Source organism: Talpa europaea (genome assembly GCF_964194135.1).
Source record: "Talpa europaea genome assembly, chromosome: 10".
Classification (NCBI taxonomy): domain Eukaryota; kingdom Metazoa; phylum Chordata; class Mammalia; order Eulipotyphla; family Talpidae; genus Talpa; species Talpa europaea.
In genome coordinates, this window is record NC_140077.1 from 23,907,022 (window position 1) to 23,921,715 (window position 14,694).

Below are 14,694 nucleotides of genomic sequence, written 5' to 3' on the forward strand. Positions count from 1 at the left end.
ATTAGTCTCATATTGATCAGTGTATTTTTAACTATATTTACTCTCTTCTGATCTTTACTACATTCTGAAATTTTATATTTTCACTCTATATTTTTAAATCCCACAAGACATACATCATTACATAATTGTTCATTGAGGTTTATCTATGTATTTACAGGTTTTTTTGCTCTTTGATTCATCCTGATTCATTTTTTTTATCATTCATCATTTAAAAAAATTCTATTAAAGACATTATTTTTGTATTGTAAGCACATATTCCTTAGAAATTCATATCAGTGGAAAATCTCTATACGAGGGTTAGAGTTATGCTCTTCTGGAAAAAATATTCATTGGTTTTGCCAGTTGTCTGGTGTCAATACCTATCAGGGCTATTTTAAGTTAAATTACAAACCTGAGATTTTAGACCACATTGGTAGTGTAAATTCAGGTCATAAATCTATGAGAATGCTGGCTTGAGATGATTTTTCCCTTTCTTCCCAGCGTCAAGGACAAAGATAGTTTCTCTGTCATCCGCTTTTCAGCCTCCCTTTCAGGTGATTTAACATCCATTTCAAATGTCCACAGACTATCTTTTGCAACATTTGAACACAGTCCTGAGAGTTTTCTTGAATGAGTCTCTCTCACATTGCCTTCTGTAACATTAACAAAAACCTCCTCAGCGACCCTCCTGTAGATACAAACCCTCACACTTAGACCCCATTTAAAGCCCTATTTTTTTCCTTTCATTAAAGTTCATTTGTTCTGTGCTCATTATGCCAATACCTTTTCTTTGCCTTCAACTTTAATCTTAAAATAACACTTATTGTTTTGTAATTACTAATGACTTCACTTATTTACTCATTGAACTAATATCTATTGACTGCTCACTATGTGTCAGGTTTTACGCAAGCTATATGTCAACCTTCTAAGGTAACATTGCTTTTCTTTAACTAGGTTGTTCTAGGAAACCAATGAACTGTTGCCTCTAGTGGCTGAGAGTCTGATCAGTGAGCTGGGAGTCAGGGTATTTAACTATAAAATCAGTCTCATATATAGATAATTATTTTATCTTTATGCACATTTGAACTTTCTACTCCATAAGTACCACCCCATGAGCTATCTTGCTTTTGGAGATTCCTTTACACATAATTATGTTTTATCTTGGAATTATCTTTCCTGTTATTTCGTATTTTCCAAATTTCTCTTTCCAACTAGTTTATAAGTCAATAGTTCCTAACTTGTAGACCATGTTCTTTTACAGGGGTAGCATATATCTGCTCTCTGAGTGTAGTTTTCAGGCTCAATTAATATTATATCTTGCACATATGTATATATGTATTAATCTAAAATATATACAAACACTTAAGAACAATAGAATTCAAGTCAATTGAAAAGTAATTAGTAAACAGAGTAGTTTTTAACCATGTCTTTGTTTTAAAATCAATAGATATTTTTAAATTGAAAAACTCCAAGACTATGTCAAGTGATAGATACTTTTACTGGGAGACATAAAAGAACTCAACAAGTAAAGACCTACTATATTCCTAGATGAGCAAATACAGTTTCTATAAGCTAACTTACCTTATGTGCAATTCTGTGAAATATTTTTTTACAAAAGTGAGTTATAAGGACTTTTTACAAAAGTGGGTTATTCCTATAACTTGCTAAACAATGGGTATCTTGTCTTTTTGTGTTTTATATCTTCCATTACAAGTGCATTACTTTGTCAAAAGAAGTAACTTAACACAAGTGCTTGATGAATGAATGGCCACAAACCTACCTTATCTGCCAGTAATAATCTTGTAAAGATTTTCTGGTCAACTGGTTCATTTCCAAACTTTCATTTGCTAATTTGGTAGTGTCTATCAGTGCTTTAAGCTACAACAAAGAAAATATTTCTTTTGGTACATTTCATCTATCTGTTACCATCACCTCAATTCACTTGTGGGTTTAGGTGTGTGCTGCAACAGCATGAGTGTGTGACTTTTTTTTAAAGAGGCATATATTATTTATTTATTTGTTTGTTTGTTTATACATGCACTGGGTACAGTCAGAAGCGCGGGAGGGTGAGAGAACTCACCAGAGCCAGAGCAGGGAGCAGAGCAGGCAGAAAGACCGAAGTACACTGCTGAGGGGAGCAGGGGCACCAGGAGAGGTCTGCGCGCCATGTGGGACCCTCCTCCGGTGGCCGGGGAGCAGCCGGGGATCGAACCGGCACCGCAGAGGCCGCGGGCAGCTTCGCAACCCAGCGCTCAACCGCTGCGCCACCGGGGAGGCCTGAGTGTGTGACTTTTTGTGTATAATTGTCTTATATCCCAAAATATAGTCAATACAAACAACTTGGGACAGAACTGAGAAGAACCTAATATATGTACACAATAACATTTTATCTTGAAACTTCTAGGTAATCAGTTCATCAATTAATACAAAGAAATGTCAATTGATGAAGATGGTAGATTGAGCATAGGAATGCACTTTATCTTCTACCTAAAACTTCATGGTTACAGAACTATCTGGTTATCTGTCTTCATCCATACCACTTGCCATCATCAAATCCCTATTTCTCTATATGTATTTAAAAGTATATCTACATCTATATCTCTATAAAATTATGAAAACATAACATAGCAAAACAAGAAAATATAAAATCAGGAGAACAAGATAATGAGGAAGGTATAAAACAAAGAGAAATATCCTCAGAGAAAAAACTGGAGGTAACTATATTATAAAGCATGTGCAAGAGAGACCTATCATAGTTATAGGGACAGGATGTGGGAACATCAAGAGTAGAGTCAAGTGATAGATACTTTTACTGGGAGACATAAAAGAACTCAACAAGTAAAGCCCTACTATATTCCTGGATGAGAAAATCCACTTTCTATAAAGGTAAAATTTATCTCAAACTAGAATCCAATCTCAATAAAAAATGGTAATACGATTGAAAAAAAGAAGCTATCAAGCTAATTCTGATACTAATATGGAAGATCAAAACTATAAGAGCATCCAAAAACATTCTAGAAGTAAACAATAGGAGGCATTTGTCCTACATAATTTAATGATTAAATATAGTAATTTACCACACCAAATACATCTGAAAATGTGTGTGAACCTGTACTCCTAAAACATGTAATGGTGTAAACCAATGTCACCTCATTAAAAAAAAAAAAAAACACACACAGGAATGAAAACAGCAGGAACCAGGGCTAAGGTTAGCCAAGAAACTGAAAATGATGAGCAAATTCACTAGTAATTGGTGAGGTTAATGTCCTGAAGACATTTACCTTAAAAGAGCAATAATTTGTACATTTTACATGCCTCAGAAGACAACAGAAATGTAATCTTGGAAAAACAAATAAATATAGTTATTTAAATAAGATCAGACTAGACCAACATGTCAATAATTGACAGCCATTGAGAAAATCCCTATAAATATGTGAAGCTGGTTTAGGATAAAAGCAGAATTTTAAATCAGTAAAATATTACTCTTTGTAATCATTTCAGATACTCCTCTTGAGCCACAGGATGAAGGTCACCACTGGTTAGTAAAACACTTACAAGCATTAAATAACTTGCAGGATACGTTTGGGGCTGCCTTTGGCTAGCTTCTATAGTTTCTTTCCAGAAATACTGAGATACACCATTGTTCTAATTGCTTAAATATTTAAATAAACATAAAAAATGTTCTATGATAACTTGCTCGGTACTAAGCATTTTGTTTTCCCTTTCAATATTAAGCATTCAACTCTATAAATGTCATGAAAGCCACTCACCTTCTCGTACAGCAGCTGAGGCAAATTCTGTTGCTGCCTGTCCTGAAAACCCTCATAAAGTTGGAGCAGCCTAGCACATAACACTTGCTCTTGATTGAAGAGAGGATGATGGCTGAATTGCAAACCCACAATATTGAGATCTAATTGGTACATCTCCCTTTGACCTTCCATTTTGCTCCTAGCAGAAGCTTCTGTATTAGACTTCACTGCCTATTAAAGACAAATATAAATACAATGTTCAATTCATTTGTTTCTTTTTAAACTACAAATAATATTGCCTTATAATACATGTTAGCTGTTGGAAAATTAAAATTTTGTCTTTCTTCATTGACATTATGGCCTTAATTTCATAAAATAGACAGCATTTTAGTCATATTGCTATAAATTATTTTCATCTACCTTATTATTATGTGCTGGTAGAAGTTGATTTTAAAATTTTATAAGTCCTAAAATAATTTCCTATAAGAACATCATGACAAATGGTGTTAAAAATGACTAGATCAGTATTTCAACTACACAAAAACTTAGCAGTCATGGGTGGGTCAGTTAAATGGGAAATATTTATTAAAACATCGTCCCAAGAGAATATGCTGGTCATCTCTGGAAAATCCCTTGAGGAACCGAGACCTCTAAGCAAATGCTACCTCATTTATAAAGGAGGCTGTCTCTGTTTCTACATGGACTATCTCCCTTTGGATCCTGCATTGCCCCTAAATTAGTTCAAGTCTGTAGGTTTTAGATTTTTCTGCAAAGTAATTCGACTATATTTTAGTGTACTACTTTGAGTTAAGTGCATATTTGAATAGGAACATGATCTGTTTTCTTTTATAATTAAAGACTGAACTGCTTATTTGGAATGACATATTTTTGCCTTACACAGCAGGTAATGAAAGGGAACACATATGTATACACATTGTTATCCATAAATGATGCATGATTAGTTTTTAGTGATATAGTTAAAGATGGTTAGTTACTTAGCATGTGCAGCCTAATTCATGAATGCCCAGCAACTCCCATGACTGTATCCACCCAGAAAGGGAAGCATGAACCCTCTCTCTGAGCAGGACAGCCTAACAGTCCATGTCCTTCCACATGTGCCACTGCTCTTACACCTGCTGTCACACTGAAAAAAAAATGCTGTCTCACTTCTGGCTATCAAGGACTGGATGTCACAGTATGATACTGTCTCCCCACTTTCTCTTAAGCTAGGAATCTTACCCCTTTGTTCTTATTGGATTGGGGAGGAGGGGAGGCAAGAGAACAGCCATAAAGCTTGTTTTTATTTTATCTCATAAGTCATTTTCTAAGGAAGGGTCAACTAGAGGGGGAAGCCTGCTCTGGAGTCCACTTATAAGATTTAGTTAATTGGTGCTAAAATGGTCATTAGCCAGGTAAAAACACCAAGGAGACAAAATCGTCTCAGTTTTAAACAAACAAAATTATAATTTTGGAAATTAAAGTGCCTTAGCTAGAGAGGTCTATCTTGTTAAGTAAATTCAGCTAGTAAATCTGGTTGGATGGCTGTGTGCTTACTTGCTTTGGGGTTTTATTGGGGCGACGAAGCCTCTGTCCTTGGTCTTACCCTATTCAGTACCTACTGGCTGTGGTGCTCAGAAGCTAGAGGGGGGTAACTAAGACGGTGGAACATCTAACAACAGTCAAAGAAAGTGTGTTTAGACTGGAGAGGAATAAACAGAAAGATATTCTGTGCTCATGGACTGGAGGAATTGCTATTGCTAAAATGTTCATACTACCCAAAACTGAATCTGAAACTACAGATTCACCTGCAACTCCTATCAAAATTTCAACAGCATTATTTCCCCACAACAATCTTAAGTGACCACAGAGATTAAGCAAAGAGAATATATGGGAAAATTTGTGAAAGTAATACTGTTAACAAATTTCAGAAATCCAGCCACTGTATATTTTGACACTAAACAGAACAACATAGTTCTGTGAAGTTATTAGAAAAGTTATATGAAAACAAGTCTTTCTTCTAAAAGCTCAGGAAAACTAAATTAATATAAAAATAAGTAGCAGAAAAAGCTCAAGCTTAAATCTATATAAAATTTCTAAAATAAAATGATAAAGAGTATAACCATGTCCATACATCCAAACCTAAAAGACTTCCAAAAACGGATAAAAATAAAAACATGGTTTTCAAAATGAGCTAAAAGACATAAAAACACATAAATCAGAATTAGAAAAACTCAGAAATGAAGTGACAGAATTAAAAATTAAAAAAATATTTTTGAAGTTAAGCCTAAACTAGAAGGAAGACAATAGCAAAGAAACATTTCTTAAGCTTAAAAAAGGAGATTTTTTTGAATTAAAAAAGGAAGAAAATAATTCACTGGATGGATTTAATAGAAGATTAAATATAATAGATTAACATAAGTTATAATAGATATGATAAAGAATTCTAATCACAAGCACAAATAAACTGTTACTGTTTACCTTCCTGTATATGATCTTCAGTGCAGGATTTAAAGGCTCTTTGCTCATATTTAGTCTGAAATTCCATGACTGCCTAATAGGCGAAGGTAATGACATTATTTCTCCACTTTCTTCAAACCAACACTTTCCCTGTTACGAATATTTAAGTACAGAAATTAAACATTTCACTAAAACAAGTGTCATATACTATCAGTGAGTGGTTTAACTTGTGAATTGATGCACTTGCCTCTTTTAGTTTAAGCAGGCGATTTTCCATTTTGTTGCAGGCCTTTTTATATATTTCCGGTTTTCTCTGAATATAGAATCCTTCATCTTCTAAAATGCGTGGCATCCTATCTTTTGGCAGTTTACGCTGATGGAGCACTTAATAACAAAACAAAGATATCGCTTTAAAGTCCAAAACATTAAACTGATATTAACCAAACAGGAAGCAAAGGGGGCTTACACAGAAGTATAAGAACACACACACAGACACACACAAACACACACACACACAGTGAGTTCTTTTGCCCAATTCCCTTGAATTCAGAGAAAGCATGAAGAACACATATAGAAAACCTTCTGTAATTTCAGATGAGTACTTTTATATCTATCCAGCAATATGAAAGCAATTATCTTATAATATAATTCATGAATGACTTGTATTTTTGTCATAAAAGAACTTTACCTGGAGAACTACTTGGCTCAAAAATATTTGCTTGCTGGTTTTTAACTTGTTCTTGATCATCTGCATATTCAGCGGCTTTTACTTCAACTAAATCTGGAAAGATAACTTCTTTTATAAAATCTTCATTTTGGCCCTCAGTAAAATTTTGTAAATCATCACCAAGTGAAAAATGTTTGGAGTAGTTGTCATTTACTGATCTCTGTTGAACCAGAAAGAAAAGTAAGTATATACAGGCTTGTTTCCAATGATTAATATGCAGACAAATGAAATGTTGGGGGCGGGGAACAAGGGATGGGGGTAGGGGGACCTTGCTGTGAATTGTCTTTCCAATTATCAAGTTCAAGCTGAAATCACAATCAAATGTTACTAAACATACAGGGATTGATTTAAGGCTTAATATTAGCCAATATGATTTTTTCAGTAGCCCTTCTTTGTAATTCTCAATGAGAGACTACTGAAGTAGAACGATAATTCAAGCATCCCTCTTCTATTGAAGATGTCCTGAGATACTAGACTATGATGTTTCAGGTACTGAGAACACACTGTAGGGCAAAGTCTAGAGACAACAGGCCATGTGGCCAGAAAGCTCGTTTCATTTCACTGTTCAGAAAGCAGTACCACCTTACTGATGTGAGCAGTCACGCTGTTTTCTGGATGGTATATAAGAAAAAAAAAAGTAAAAATTCAACACAGAAGTCATCTCTGGCAGGGTGATTACAGTGAAATTCTGAAATACAATATATCAATATATGAAAGTTACAGTCTGAACATAGGTGTTGAAATAGATACATTAGTAAATACAAGATGCAGACTTTATATCCTGATGAGGAATATTATTGCATCTTTTCACCAAAAGTCACCAATTTGTTTTGTACTTTACTTATCTAATTTAAAATACACATATATTGGGCCTCCCTGGTGGCGCAGCGGTTGAGCGCTGGGTTGCGAACCTGCCCGCGGCCTCTGCGGCGCTGGTTCGATCCCCGGCTGCTCCCCGGCCACCAGAGGAGGGTCCCACATGGCGCGCAGACCTCTCCTGCCGCCCGCTGCTCCCCTCAGCAGTGTGCTCCGGTCCTTCTGCCTGCTCTGCTCCCCGCTCTGGCTCTGGTGAATTCTCTCACCCTCCCGTGCTTCTGGCTGTACCCAGTGCATGTGTAAACAAAACAAACAAACAAAACAAACAAATAAATAAATAAATAAACATGCCTCTATAAAAAATAAAAAAAAAATTAAAAAATTTAAAAAAAATAAATAAAATACACATATATTGAAAGAGGGGAGCAAATAAAAATCTCTCAATTTTCAAAACATATACTTAGAAGTAAATAATTAAGTAAAAAGAGCCACAGAATTCCTTCGAATAGAGAGAGTGTTATCAAGCACAGTATCATTAATTATGTGTCATTTGAACTGAGGAATGGGGGTCCTGGGGGGGAGGAGAAGGGAGCAGGGCAAGAACAAAGTGTGGAGAGAGCACACTGGACGACTGTGCTGGACTGTGGGTGCTGTGGTGGTGGGTGCGCTATGGTAATGACATCCAAAGGGGGAGCCTGTACTTCTGAAATATAAACAACAAAGGAAACCAGCATCACCACAATACACACACACAAAAAGGAATGGAGGATCTGTAGCAAGTAGCGGGGGTTATGGGGAGCAATGCAAGGCATGTAGAGAGGACAGGACACAAAAAGAAAAAAAAAACACAGGCGTTGTAGCTAGCAGCCCATCAGTGCTCAGCCCTCTGCGCCTAGGTGGCAAGAGTGCTGTATCCCGGGGGGGTCTCCTGAGGACTGAATGGTACAATCTATATTAAAATGTATGTGATTGAGGGCCTCCCCGGTGGCGCAGTGGTTGAGCGCTGGGTTGCGAAGCTGCCCGCAGCCTCTGCAGCACCGGTTCGATCCCCGGCCACCAGGGGAGGGTCCCACATGGCTTGCAAACCTCTCCTGCCACCCGCTGCTCCCCTCAGCAGTGTACTTCGGTCCTTCTGCCTGCTCTGCTCCCCGCTCTGGCTCTGGTGAATTCTCTCACCCTCTTGCACTTCTGGCTGTACCCAGTGCTTGTATAAATAAATAAATAAATCTTTTAAAAAATAAAATAAAATAAAACCAATAAATTAATTTATTAATTAATTAAAAAAATGTATGTGATTGGGCATCCAGTTGGCACTCAGGAAATATTAGGAATTATTATCATCAACAGTTTCTCAGTTCAAAAAGAAAGTGATAAAATTTATCTCCTATCCAAGTATTTCACTGTATGCCTTTAATAAAGAATTCTTTCTCCTGGGAATGAGGAAGGGGATCAATTCCAACCTGCTCTGAAGATTGGCCCAGAGCAGAGCCTTCTTCACCACTCAGAATGAAAAACGAAAGACCTTCATCCAGTATGACTTCTGGCTGTGGGTTAAATGGTGGTAAATCAGTACCATGATGAAATAAATACGTTTTCTGCTTATAAGTGAAATACTTTTTTTTAATATGGTAAATGGCAACTTTTATCTTATTTGCAAATAAGGAGCAGCAGGGGAGACAATGTGAAGTTATATTTAACTTTGAGTCTGGTCAGTTTCTGTTTGTTTTTGGTCTTGCTCTTTGTTTTGTAGTGTTTTTAAGATTCTGAGAACCGTGATACTACTAAAAAAAAAAGAGTCCAAACTATCTCCCTTTCCCTAAACTGTAACTTCCCTCTATTTAGAGTATTACCTTACAGTTTAATCAAAAGGTGGGCTCAGGGCAAACTTATTTTTTCCAGCCCTGTTTTCAGGGGTTCCCATCTAACTGTGTACTCACACACAAGCAACACCCCAGCTCACCTATGAGCTTTTATGGAGTTAGAGGGAATTAAGAGAATTAAAAGCAGCATACTCTCAGTTACAAACTCATTGGAAAATAAACTTGCATTTTTAATATGGTAAATTCTGAATCTTTTAAAAGCAGATGGCCATCACGTCCTCCTCAAACACAAATTAGGGAGGGATGAGCTCTATAATAACAACACTCACAACTACTAGGCCACAAGGCTTTTTCAGTGTGTGAAATAAAAGGCTTATCTTACATATCATTTATATCTATGTTTGTTGTCACATTAACCAGCAAATATACTCACCTTGCAGCAATGCTGTATATTTAAATAGTCGGTATATACTTTTATGTCCCTTTATCCCCACTCACTGCAAAACCACTTACAAAAAATCCTTAACTTTCTGAAAAGATATCCTTTTCTCAGTAGGTGGCATGGAGATCTCTAGCAGCCAATTTCTCTTCCTTTTCATCTCTTTTCTTGATAAGCAGTGGACTCATCTTGAAAAATTTCCAAGTTTTTACTACTCATACATCTTTTTTTTAAAGCCTACTTTTACTTTTAAATTCAATTAAGATAAGTTTTTCAAATCCCCCAAGAAAGGTACTGTGGAGGAGGAGACAAGATGAGTTTAAAAAGAAAACAAAACAATCCTTGTATTTAAATAACTATAGAGTTAAATACTTTAATCGCTTATGGAAGAAATGACTAGTTGTTCACTATTGCTTTTTTCCCATCTCCAATACGGCCATCTATGTTACCTGGATACTTAGACATTTTCCCCATGTTCCTTTAATGGAACTAACATGTGCAACTTGCAGGTTTTATCCTCTAAGACACCAATCTCTAACCCTCTGGGTCTTTCTTTCCTTAAGCCAGTAAACATAGATACTGAGGGTTTGCCATGAACTCAGAAAGAAACCCTGTGTTGAAGAGGGCAGGATTCTCCCTGCAAGATGGATTATTCATCTGTTAGATTAGAGAGAAATAAGGCTTCCAGCTTAAGACATTTACTTTGAATCTTTTTGTGAAAGCTGTTTAGACTTTATTCTAAATAACAGTTTCCCCCAAACATGAATTATTTTGTCTCTTCAAGTTTCAAATATGCTACTAAACATTGAGTTTTAGAAAAATCTATACACTGGGGAGCATCTATAATACTTCATTATACTTTTTAGATAAGTAACAATATCAAGTAGGGACAGGAATGACTGCAAATTGGCATGGGAGATCTTTTGGGAGTGACAAAAAATAGTGTAAAGTTGGATTATAGTGTTGATTGTATAACTGTAAGTTTACTAAAAGGTCATTGACACATAAACTTAAGTTGGATAAACATTTGCTATGTAGAATATATTTCGATAAAGCTGTTTTAAAAAGTAGAATAACAGTTACTCACCTTAGACCTCTGAGATAGCTTATCACTTAACACCTCAGTTGAAGATTTCTCATCTTGATTAATCTGAAACACAATATAAATAAATGATATTGAAAACTGAATTTTCACATATACCTACATAATAGTGCTCATAAGACTTTTATCCAAAATAAAAAATAAAAATGCCTAATGATAGAAAATTGGGTCAAGAAGATGGGGTAGATCCATAGTATGGAGTACTATACAGTCATAAGGAAAGATGAAATGCTGCCATTTACAGCAAAATGGGGGGAATTCAAGGGAATTATATGTAGTAAAATGAGTTGGAATGACAGAGACAAATATTGGAAATTTACATAGTATATGGTTCAACAAAGAAAAATACATATAAAAACTGTTAGACAGTGGGTATCCCTAGTGGCGCAAGGGGTTAAAACACAAGCTATGAAGCTATCCACAGCCACTGCAGCACGAGTTCGATCCCCGGCCAGAGAGTTACCTACATGGCACAGCAGACTTCTCCTGACTCGCCCGCTGCTCCCCTCAGCAGCAGTGTATTTCAGTCAATCTGCCTTTTCTGTTCCCCGCTCTGTCTCTGGTGAATCCTCTCACCCTCCACATCTCTGGCCTGTACCCCATTGTATGCATAAATAAATGAATCTTTTAAAAAAAACTATTAGACAGTAATGAATGAAGTTATTTCTCAGGTTAAAAGGGAGGAGAGAAGGAGAAAGAGTCAAGGGGATATAAGAGATGGTGGTAGGGGAGTAAGGAAAGAAGCGAAGAGGAGAAAAGAAAGCAACTGACATCTTTTAACCCTGTACCTCAGGTTTTGTGCTTTCAAGGCTCCTGTGAGGAGATAAAACATTCACAATATACAAACCTCACTTTGTGTTTATATAAACATAAAGCTTATTTTGTGAGATTGTGGTTGATTGATATCCTTTGGTTGATTGATATTCTTCAGAATGCCAATGAAACAAGAATTAATCATGCAGAACTTGCCAATTATTGTCTCTGCATTTGAAGTCATGATTTATTGAATTTATGGCTGTTTATAAATGAATATGTGACTACAATTAAATTAAAATGGGAAAAAATTAATAATTCTTCATGTTTTTCTTTTACAAAGTACATACATATTTTCCCCTGAGATGTCATATACAGTTACCCGGACCAATCTCTTCATTCTTCTTGGTTTTTGTTTTGAGGCTATAGGGCTCTTATGAGACAAGTGCAAGAAGGGATGGAAAAAAAAACCTTCAAGTATTTTATTCAAGATTGAATTTTTGGTTATTTTTTTACAAGGAAAATTTTATTATTATATATTTAAACAATAAGTTTAAAAAGAAAAAAGAAAAAAGAAGCATTACCTTAGCATTTTTTAGTTTGTCTCTCACTTTGCCCCTCAAAGTTTCTTTTATACTTTGTTTTTCTTTTGCACCTAAATCAATCAAGAAGCCAATATAATGTAGAGTTCATGACACTTTCTGATAACATAATTAAGTAGCAACAGCAGCAAAAATACCTATTAAATAACTAAACCACATGCCCCTCTGAGATCACGACAATTACAAAGACTGCTTCATTACCCCATGATAGCTTGGACCCTAAAAAAAAAAAAACAGACCAATAATGTCCTTTTCACCATTACCAGTTGGAATAAAAACTCTCATGAATGGTCAGGACTTAAATTTTGTTTCCCTACATCCTCAGTTATTAGCTCAAATCCTTCTTTATGTCTGTAGTGAGGCTAAAGGATACAGAATATACAAAATATACAAATATAAAAGCCTATTACTTCAACTTGATTCAAGAAACCTGAAAGAAGAGAATGTACCTAGATATCCATTTTAACTCATGTCAGTTTTATAAACTCAGTATAATTCTGCCCTACTTCTGTCAGTTCTGAGAGGAAATGAAATGGCAATACAGGGTATAAAGAAGGCTCTAGCTGTGGTGTGCTGTCCAAAACTCTTACTATTTTCTGTTCCTCTGTCAGATGATCTACTAGACAGATCGAGAAAGAAAAGGACTGTTCGGTTATAGGTACAATAGAAAATGGCGGACATACTGGTCATTTTGTCTTGGATTTTTCTTTCTCCTCTTCCTATATTTGAGTTGCATAGAAAATAAAATAACAGAAACAAAGGATAAAGCATAAAGTCAAATCAGTACACGTCATGAGACTCTTCATTCCTAACTGCAATTGTCCTTGGTATAACTTAAAAATTACTATTTGGTTGGTCTATACGCTATTCCCAGAACTTAGAATGGCAGGTGGCACATAGTAGGTACTCAATAAGAACTCACTGAATGACTAAGTCAGGACTCAATCATAATTTATGCATTTTTCTCCCTGATATCTGAAGCTTCCAGAAACAAGTTCTATGTCTATATATTTATGACATAATACAGCCTCAAGCACACTAGTAGATTCTCCATGCTTCAGAGAGAAAGAGACAAAGATAGACCAAAACATTACATGCACTGACTTATGTATTTCCTAATGACCATTTTGTATAATTTAGGAAGTTTAGCTTTTGTTTGAACTCATTCCTTAAGTAGCTTGTGTTCCCATATGAAACCCAAGGACAAGATTAGTTATTCACATCATTTAGAAATAAAAAAACAGTATCAGTGTTGTTATATACTTATTGAGAACCTTTTTGGAGATGACTGTCTAAATTTTCTTCTACTGCAGTGTTATCTCCCTCTTCCGACATCTGAAAAAAAAAATTGTTTTAGCACTAAACATCTTTTCATGTCTCCTTTAAAATGCCAATTTATAGCCTTTGCCTGTTTTTTGAAATTTTGCCTTTTAGTCAATCGATGAGTTCCTTTTATATAGCAGATTTTTAAATTAAGAAATTCCTCTCTGTAATTATGTGTCATATAAATGATAGAAATTGCTCTCTGTATCATTGAAAGCACCATTTAATGATGAAATCCAATGGTTACATATTGCCTACTTCATATACCCTTTAGGAAGGTCAAATGAGGCATATGAAAATATTTCAAAACTCAACATCACATCACTGTCGGCTATTGCTTAATTGATTCTGTACTATCTGATAATGTTGGGCACCTTTATTTTATGAAGACTTTCTAAATCTTTGTCCTCTACCCTTCTACCACTCATCATGTATTCTCCCTTCAATGACCATACTTCTCCCAATAGCCTAAATGTTGGCACATCCCAAGGCTTTTTTTTTTTTAAACATTTCTTTTTTTTTTTTAATAGAGGCATGTTATTTATTTATTTATTTGTTTGTTTATACATGCACTGGGTACAGTCAGAAGCGTGGGAGGGTGAGAGAATTCACCAGAGCCAGAGCGGGGAGCAGAACAGGCAGAAAGACCGAAGTACACTGCTGAGGGGAGCAGCGGGCAGCAGGAGAGTTCTGCGTGCCATATGGGACCCTCCTCCGGTGGCCGGGGAGCAGCCGGGGATCGAACTGGCACCGCAGAGGCTGCGGGCAGCTTCGCAACCCAGCGCTCAACCGCTGCGCCACCGGGGAGGCCCACACATCCCAAGGCTTTGAAGACAGACCAAATCTGTCTCGATATTTGACTGCTCTCCTGAATACACTATATCTGGCTGCCTACTGGTATTGCTAATTGAATGTTCTACTAGTATC

The 14,694-nt window shown here is 36.0% G+C and overlaps 1 protein-coding gene across 1 annotated transcript in view; it reads right to left on the reverse strand.

The window, feature by feature from the left end:
* CC2D2B (coiled-coil and C2 domain containing 2B) overlaps nt 1–13,779 on the reverse strand; it is a gene marked incomplete at both ends in the record, with an annotated part of 65,810 nt that extends 52,031 nt beyond the window's left edge. Inside the window, 9 exons of the mRNA XM_084245421.1 lie at nt 1,760–1,857; nt 3,750–3,959; nt 6,207–6,335; nt 6,433–6,569; nt 6,874–7,072; nt 9,189–9,272; nt 11,075–11,137; nt 12,427–12,497; nt 13,719–13,779. Of these exons, the coding sequence (XP_084101547.1) occupies nt 1,760–1,857; nt 3,750–3,959; nt 6,207–6,335; nt 6,433–6,569; nt 6,874–7,072; nt 9,189–9,272; nt 11,075–11,137; nt 12,427–12,497; nt 13,719–13,779 (1,052 nt within the window). The remainder of the gene's footprint in view (nt 1–1,759; nt 1,858–3,749; nt 3,960–6,206; nt 6,336–6,432; nt 6,570–6,873; nt 7,073–9,188; nt 9,273–11,074; nt 11,138–12,426; nt 12,498–13,718) is intronic.
* Nucleotides 13,780–14,694: the final 915 nt, after the last annotated feature.